Source organism: Anolis carolinensis, chromosome 3 (genome assembly GCF_035594765.1).
Source record: "Anolis carolinensis isolate JA03-04 chromosome 3, rAnoCar3.1.pri, whole genome shotgun sequence".
NCBI lineage: Eukaryota > Metazoa > Chordata > Lepidosauria > Squamata > Dactyloidae > Anolis > Anolis carolinensis.
Window position 1 is genome coordinate 32,767,818 of NC_085843.1, and position 9,049 is coordinate 32,776,866.

The following is a 9,049-nucleotide window of genomic DNA, read 5'->3' on the forward strand; positions in this document are numbered from 1 at the left end:
GTTGATGCTTTATGCATTATATGCTTCCTTGGATATGTTTCAACTATAAGGTATGTGCAATAACATGTTGCAATTTTTGACTTTAGTACAACTTTACCTACACATTCCTACATTATGCTGCTGTCCAGTAACAGGAATTTGTATGGTTGGCACCTGCTAAGGGCAATGGGCAACTAAGATGCTCTGCTAATGAATATAAACCCAGCTTTGCATTTGCTATCACTTTTTGCTCACTCGTCAGGGGTGTGTGGCTCATGGTCTACAAGCAACTCTGTTGCTCTTTCACCAGTCCCAAAGCTTAATGATTGTACAAAATCAATCCCAATTGGAGGTGCTGAGGTAGGGAACAGACTCTCTCCAAATTGGTGGTGGCCAGTGGCTGCTTTGTCAGTAAACTACTGGATCCATTCTGTATTTTGATCCCAGCAGCTTCAAACTGCAGCTGCTAGACAACAAATGCCCACAAAAGCAAGTCCTTAATGTGCATTACTGCTGTGTAATTACCATCCAGGCCTTGAACTGGTTCCAGGATTTCCCTTGTACCCATCTACACAGGAAGACTATTTTCTTCAATACCAGTTTGAAATGGACTTAAGTGGATAGTGTAGATATGCCTCAAGATGATGAACTTGTTTTGGGAATAAGGTGCAGTACCTACGAAAGCAGTTATAAAGTTCTGACTAAAACATCAACAGTCAATAGGAGCCTGAACCAAGAATGCAGTGTTCTCTCCCACAAAGACTGAAACAATGGGCATTAATGGCAACATGGAAGGAGGGCTGATGTTCACTGGGCAAGGAACGGGTGGAGTAAATGTTGTCACTGATATAAATCAACAGCAGCAGCACCAATAGACAGGAAATCTAACTGCAACAAGATTTCTTTTGTAAAGTGTGGATGACCCCTTTTCATTCAGGATTTTATTTATTCTGAAATAGCTGGCATGCCTTGTTTTAGAAAGATCTGGAATGACACATAAAAACATTTTTCAGGCATCCACTTTTCAATACAGTAAAATTCCCTTACCCAGATACAATATCCATGATTTTAACTTACCCATGCTCCAAAAAATATTCTGCCCTGGAAGTGTTTGTGGATGTCTCTGGGTCCTCCAGTTTTGAGTCCATAGTTTGGTTCCAGTCTATCAATAAAGTTTAGCTGAACACATTGAACTGTCCTTCTTTGTGGTGCAGGAACCTATCCCCCAATTGTTCTATCATATTTTTACCTCTGGCATCAAAGTGTTAAAGAAGGTAAAGTGAAAGAACAATCTACTTGTTAGCTGAAATATACCTTCGCTAGAACAAAATACCTGGATTAGTTCCAATACTCAGCCAGGGATTTGTGACACATGTGCCAGCTGTAAAATAATCTTGTTTGTGTTTTCCTTATCCTTTTTTACTTAATGTGTTCAAATTAGGACAAAACTCTGTGAATTAGTATGACTTTCCATATATGTGGAGGGCATGTTCCTGGATGTAAGTGGGGCAATGGGAAACTGGATAAGTGAGCCATATTGGTATGTCTGCTCTAACTAGAACCCATTGAAATCAGAAGTAAACCTCACTGAAGACATTTGGACGTAGTCCTGAGCAGACACACCAGGATTATTCTCTCTACAATGTTAATGGAAGTAGCTTCCTATCCTCCTTCCAGCAATCTCCCATGTTCAATCACATTGTTCTACATTGATCCCTTGCCCAAAGACAGTTATGATGCATTAAGAAACTTTTTTCCTATGAACAATTTTAAGGTATATCCTATATGTTTTGTATCTTTTTTTACTTTTTGGTAAAAGAGCAACACATTTAAAGTAAACTCATTTAACTAAATATATAAAACCTCTGTAATTATTATTTTATTAGTATTAACCAGGAAATCAGATGTTCAGTATTCTCCTGAGGTTATACATAAACAAATGCAAAATTGAAGTAAGAATCTTAAAAGTCAAAATGCATAACAAAACAATACCCCATCAAAAATGTGTGTAAATTACAAGAATGCTATCTTTAAACACTGGCATTTGAGAACCATCATTTTGTAACTACAGAATTGCCAATCAATCCCCAAATTAGTTTGCAGGTAAATGTAAAAGAGTTAACTGCCAGCACTTTTTATTGAATACTTTACTAAAAACTTTAACTTTGGTTTTCAAAGCAACCTATATTTTATCAAATCAGAGGTCATTAGAACAGCACATTACATCTCACACCTAAATCAAAAAAAGTACTTTCCCCTTATTTTTAACTTACAAAATGGGCAAACATCAAGAATGCATTATAAGACTAATAGAATGATACATCTTATCTCATTTTGAGACCATGTAAAATGTTGAAAATGGGCTAAAACTAGCATTTATGAAAACATATATTTATACAGATTAAACAAGAGTACCACTCATGGAAAACATTAGCAAAGTAAAATCTTTTCATGTGGGATATTTAGTACCAAAAGATTTCTTGGTATAAAATCCACAAATATCGCTTGTCATAGTATCCTTAAAGGATTACAGTAATTTAGCATTTAACATTACCTACTTAGGTAAGGTACACTCACATCTGCATTCAGGTATTTGCAAATACAACTCTCATTACCAGCCAATGAAATCATACATTTAATTTCCTCACAAATCAGAATGAGAATATACTCTTTCAATGGTCCTCCAAGGACACTTGTCTGATGTTATTTCCCCTATGTCAGTGAAGTTTGTATTTCCCAAACTGGTAAATTTACACAGCCCCATAGAATATTGTATGCAAGAAAAACTGAGCAAGAATAGATTAACTAAACAGGTGCTGATTTTTTGTTTTTAATTATGACCTGTTATAAGAAAAAGCCCTGCACTGCATATTCCTGTATATATTTTATTTCCTACCCTATCATGATTATGTAGGGCAAGTAGATCAACGCTCTCACATCAGGTCATTATATGAAGTGTAATTGTGATGTGATTCCAAGAGCATAAAAATGAACTTTCCAGGAAAAAAGAAAATATTGTCTTTACAAGGGCACCTATTAAAAGGACAACAATACTAATTTTTTAAAAAATGTATTTACTTAGAAGCAATCAGAATGCCAACAGCTACAACTTTTCTTCTTTTTTTCTTTGCAATTACAGAGTGGTATTCAGTTAAACAAAACAACTACTACTTTTATGATGCAGACAACTGAAGATGAATAATGAACTACATCCGCATGTATAACTAATCTGTGCTGTGCACCAACAGGAAATCTCCATAAACTTCCATGCCAATTTATAACCCCCATAACTGTACTAGGCAAAGATAGTGGTGACTGAGATACCACTAGAGGACAGGTCTACCAAAAGACACATTTGGTAGTGTGTTAACTATACAAAAAGAAAGAAAGAAAAAGGGGGGAAACACTGTACAGTTTAAAAACAAATCTTGCACAACCTTATGTTTCTTTTTTCTCTTTAAAAGGAGTGAGTTGTGTACAGGGGGGTTTAGATTCTTTTCAGACAAAAATAATCTAAAAGGAGACTTATTCATCATCCTCTTCTTCCTCCTCATCTTCCTCCTCCTCATCCTCTTCTTCCTCTTCATCATCCTCGTCATCCTCATCTTCTTCCTCCCTTTTCTTGCTTTTCTCAGGCTTTGGAGCTAGTTTTTTGGCTACTTCAGGCTTCCCTTTGGCCCTGTATGCAGCAATATCCTTGGAAGAGATAATCAGAAGAATTTTAAGCATCTAATGTATATCCACCCTCTATGACTGAGAAACTATTCCTTCAACTATATGTACTTGACTCACATTCTGGAACAATTACAATTCAGAATCTACAACTTGCTCAGATGACAGTCTAATATTTATGTTTACATATTACGAATCAAAGCATTCTGACCAAGAGCTTATTCATAGATTTCATGAATTTCAGTTACACAGCAGACAGTGCCACCTTCAGCATGTACTAAGTCTTTGTTTTTGCACTGCATGTAGCACTCAAAATAAAATCTCAATACAGTAGAACCTCTGTAATTAGAGTTAAACAGGCAGACCTCATCTCAGTTTACCCGGATAACTCGAATTACCAGGCCCAGGCGCCTGTCGAAGGGAAAAGTTTTCTCCCCATTTGGCGGGCGCTTGGACCCAGGGAAGAGGGAAGCGGCAGGCTTCGCACTTCCTTGGGTCCAAGCGCCCATCGAAGGGAGAGGAAAATTCTCCCTTTGGCGGGCGTTTGGGCCCGCTCGCTGGCTAAGTACCCCTGCGTGTTGCTAGGTAGCTTGCAATCTACCTAGCAACATGCACGGGGCACCTAACCAGCCAGCCAGCGGGTGAGCGAGGAGGAACTTTGGGGCCCTCCTCCTTCACCCGTCCGCCCATGCCTCGGCTTCCTTGCCATGCTGGGGCTAGCAGCGCCAGCGCCCAGCATGGTGGAGGAGCCAGCCAGCAGGCAGGTGAACGAGGACGACTTTTGGCGCCCTCCTCCTTCACCCGGCCATGCCTCGGCTCCTTCGCCAGGCTGCGGCTGGCAGCACCGGAGCCAGGCTGGCTGAGGAGCGAGAGAGCGAGCCCACCCTCCGTCCCTTGCTCACTCACTCACCCAGCTGGGTTCTGGCAGCACCAGGATCTGGCAGGGTGAGTGAGGGGAGGGGGGGGAGGAATTTGGCTCGGTCTACACGGATGCTCGGATAAGCGGGGCTCGATTTAGCGGGGTTTTACTGTACTTATTATAGTAATAGTTTTGTCTTGATTGTTCAGTTAGAATAGTTATGGATTTCAAACAGGGCAATGACATTTCAGCTGATGTTACACAATACGACAAAAAAGAAAATGCCATTTATGGAAAGTCATAACTCATGTTATGCTGTTTGGCATATTTTTTTTCTCAGTATCAGATGGACATGGTTTAATTCTTTCATTTCTTTATCTACCCCCTCTCCCCTAGAATATTATCCCTTTCTCACTCTTAAAAGGATACCAAAATGAAAATATCACCATCCATGGAAATATCATACAAATTCAAGATATCTCTTTTCAAATACTAAGAGGTTACCCAGTGCCTTCCTGATCAGTTTCTAGGTATTTTATTCTGTTCTTTTGCACATGTGCATCTCTTACAAATTATTTCATGCCTAGATATTAGAACAAAATAGGTATATGATAATGTGAGATTCCAGGTATTTTCTATTATATGCTTCAACTCAAAGCATTTATGTCATAATAGTCCTCAACTCTCAAAAATTAACATCACATGTGAGCTATAAGATGAAGTACTATTATTGTACTATATACATAATTATGTGTGACAGTAATAATAGAAAGCTATTTGGTCTGAATAAACTGAATGGTCTGCATAAACCTAAATTTGGTTTATTGAGATCACTCCCAGAGATTTCTTTTTCTTATGACTTATAATAATATTCCCACTGGGTCTTTTCAATACTGTGTCTTCCAATATACATATTTGGAATAATATTCTGCTGAGGGGGTGCAGTGCATTCTGCTTAAACTGTTAGATAAAACAAGCCATATAGGTGTATTCTTTATTATTACAAAAGCACAATGGCATTGTGAATACCTGCAAAAATAGTTATTCAAGTGTACCTTTTCATATTTCTCTTTCAGTTTGGAAGCCTTTTTCTCAAAGGGTATCTTATCATCTTGAGAAGTATTATTCCACATCTCTCCAAGTTTCTTTGCAACATCTCCAATAGAAAGACCAGGATGTTCTCCTTTGATTTTTGGACGATACTCAGAACAGAACAAGAAAAATGCTGAACTGAAAATTAAATTATGAAGTTTAAGAATGGAAAAAAATGCTTCATCATGCACAGCAAGTTTAGACGTTTTAGTACTATTCTCCCAAGAACTTTATAATAAAATAGAATGATACCAATAAAATACAAATAAACAGCTAAATTTAACATTCAACTAGTCACCTTTTGGGTGTATTATCAGTGCAATGCCACATGTTAATTATAAAACTACTCACGGAGGTCTCTTTGGTGCATTGGGATCCTTGAACTTCTTTTTTGATTCTCCTTTAGGTGGTATGTAAGTTTTCATTTCTCTTTCGTAGCGAACTTTATCAGCTCGTGCCATATCTTCAAACTTTCCTTTCTCCTTAGCAGACATGGTCTATAAAAATAAATACAATATACACCCTCAATGTGACATGGCACCCAGCTGTATTGTGTAATTTTATTTCTTATTACCAAGTATTACCACTTACTTGGGCATCTATTGCACTACTATTTCAAAAATCAAAATACTTACCTTCCACCTTTCTGAGCATTTTTTTGAGAATTCTGCAAAGTTCACTGAAGCATCTGGATGTTTCTTCTTGTGTTCTTCCCGACAAGTTTGCACAAAATAGGCATATGAGGACATTTTACCTCTTGGCTTTTTAGGATCACCTTTGCCCATTTTTAATTATTCCTGGAAGATAAAACACAGATCTTCGAGAATTCACAGGATTTCTATAATATATGATAGACCATTCTTATTTTTTTTAAAAAATAAATAAATCAATAAATAAAAATGGAACGTCAAACTGGCATTTTGAACTTTTTTTGTAATATTTTTAATTACCTACGTGGACAGCTATATAGGTTAAAGGTTAGCAAGCTTCTGGCCCCAGAATCCTCCAGCACTTTCAAAAGAAGCTGGAAGAAGCAAAAATGTGGCTCCCAATTCCAAAAACTTCAGTTCAAACCCCCTGAAAAATATTCTTTTGCAGGAAGGTGGAGAGAACTTCTTGTTGAAAAATGTGAAGTACAAGTCCCCAGAAGCACCAATTCTCATATTTCAAAGGGGGGGGGGGGGGACACAGGGAAGTATGATCCTACACCTGACTTATACAATCAAATAAGTGTGCAACAAAAAATTGAACTTATATAAAACAGGGAACTTGCCTTCTCAGTATAAATGGTAGTGCAAACCTAAAATTAGAAAGAAAAACTTCAAAAGAGGTTGAGTCTTTCTGGGCTCCCCACCCAACAGGCTATCTGGGGAAAGTTAGACTGGTCTTGCCAGGCGTGTAAGAACATCCAGCCAAGTTTAAGTTTCTTTCTTGCAATGCTCCAACCACCTATCTTTCATTATCTCCTTCATGTTTCTCCCTTAATTCCAGCATTAAATTAGACCAAGGGCCATAGTCAGAATCATAGGGTTGAAGGGGCCCTATGGGCCAACCAGTCCAACCCACTGCTCAATGCATTATATCCAGCTAGAGCATTTCCAGCAGGCAACTATCCAGGCTTTTAACGAAGATATTCTGAGGAGACCCCCACAATTCCTCAAGTCAATTGGTTCCATTACTGAACCTCATTTACTACCAAAACACTCCTTCTAATGTTTAATTGAAATCTACCTAATGTAAAGCCATTACGCCTGTCCTCTGAGGCAACAGGGAACAAGCTAGTAACCTCTTTTTTGTGGCAGTCCTTCAGATATTTAAAGGGTGCAATCATATCACTACTAAATATTTTCTTCAATCATGAACATGCTTGGCTCCTATGACCTCGCTTTGTATGTTTTGTTTTCTATACCTTTTAGCCTCATTGTACTTATCTAAGATGATTCCAACCTATCTATATCCTTTTTAAAATTAGGAGGCTAGAACTGAACACTATACTTCTGATGCAGGCTAACCAGCACAGAATATAGGGGGACTATTACTTCCTTTGACTTAGAAGCTATGCTTCTATCAATTCAGGATAAAACAGCATTTGCATCCTTTGCAACAGTGGTGGCTCATGCCCAACTGATGAAAAACCTAAAATTCTTTCTCCACGTGTGGTACGTGAGCTTGGGTTTTGTGTACAAAATATAAAATTTTGCATTTGTTTCTGTTGAATTTCATTTTATTAATTTCAGCCAAGTTTTCTAGTTTATCAAGGCCCATTTGAATTCTGTTCATCTGCCAATATGCTAGCAACCCCCCCTACTCCCCGTTTTGTGTCATATGGAAATCTGATTAAGGATTCTTGCTATCCCATCATCTAAATGAGTGATTAAGAAATATTGAGAAGCATTGGCTCTAGGACACAATATTGTAGCACTTGTTTCAATCTGAAACATAGCCATTGATGAGAACTGATGAACATCTAATGGTGTTTCCATATTTTGTCAGTTTGCTAAACAAAGTATCACAAGGAGGTCTTATCAAATGCTTTTCTGGAATCATGGTAAGTAACATCCACAGCATTTCCGTCATCTTCTAAAGTAAAGGTAAAAGTTTCCCCTGACATTAAGTCCAGTCGTGTCCGACTCTGGAGGTTGGTGTGCATCTCCATTTCTAAGCCGAAGAGCTGGCGTTGTCCGTAGACACCTCCAAGGTCATGTGGCCGGCATGAATACATGGACCGCCGTTACCTTCCCACCAGAGGGGTACCAAACTGACCTTTATGATTCATGAACTCTCTTGGAAACTGATTTGTGCGAATATATTTTGCACTAAGACCATGTTCTAGACCACAGGATGGAACTGAATATTTGAATGCAAAGGGCCTAGTCAGACTATCCAGCCGCCTTGCATACTATTGTCATTAATACAGGTTTCCTTGTGCCAATACAAACCATGCCGATAGGATAGAGTGATGTGTTAAGCGTGGTTATGGATGAAAGCTCTCCAGCAGATGCCATATGTACTAACTTTTGGCCCAACTACTTTCTGACCTTACAAATAAGTCCAATATATTGAATGCTTGATCTTTGAAAGCGTACAGCACTCACAGGTTAAGGTAATGAGTTCTCTTATGAATATGTAACTGGTTAAAGGAACAGGAAGCAAAGTCAGACTATAAGGCCAGTTTTAACAGTAATAGCAGTGTAGGACCTCAAGGGTGTTTTTTCAATTTAATAAATTATCTAAAATGACAAGTGAGCAGTGAGGTGACTACGTTTGTGAATGACACCAAATTATTCATAAAAACAAAAAAGGGGTGGCTCTCTGCAAACTGGATTCACAATAAAATGACAACTGCAATTCCATGGAACGAAATATTAAGTGAGGCAACTGGATAAAAGAGAACCAAATTTCACATAAATACTAACTGGATATGAACTGGTCGTGAATAAAAACGGA

General features: G+C 38.2%; 1 protein-coding gene and 1 long non-coding RNA gene across 2 annotated transcripts in view; one reads left to right on the top strand and one right to left on the bottom strand.

Moving 5' to 3' along the window:
- Nucleotides 1-5,733, top strand: part of LOC107982679 (uncharacterized) — a 49,491-nt gene extending 43,758 nt beyond the window's left edge. The window contains exon 3 of the long non-coding RNA XR_010004096.1: nucleotides 4,907-5,733. This is a non-coding gene — a long non-coding RNA (uncharacterized LOC107982679). The remainder of the gene's footprint in view (nucleotides 1-4,906) is intronic.
- hmgb1 (high mobility group box 1) lies at nucleotides 1,837-6,387 on the bottom strand. The gene is made up of 4 exons (XM_008107934.3): nucleotides 6,238-6,387; nucleotides 5,954-6,099; nucleotides 5,566-5,740; nucleotides 1,837-3,675 (listed from the first exon to the last, which is right to left on the bottom strand). Exons 1-4 carry the CDS (start codon nucleotides 6,385-6,387, stop codon nucleotides 3,505-3,507), a joined length of 642 nt encoding a protein of 213 aa, XP_008106141.3. The 3' UTR covers nucleotides 1,837-3,504.
- Nucleotides 6,388-9,049: the final 2,662 nt, after the last annotated feature.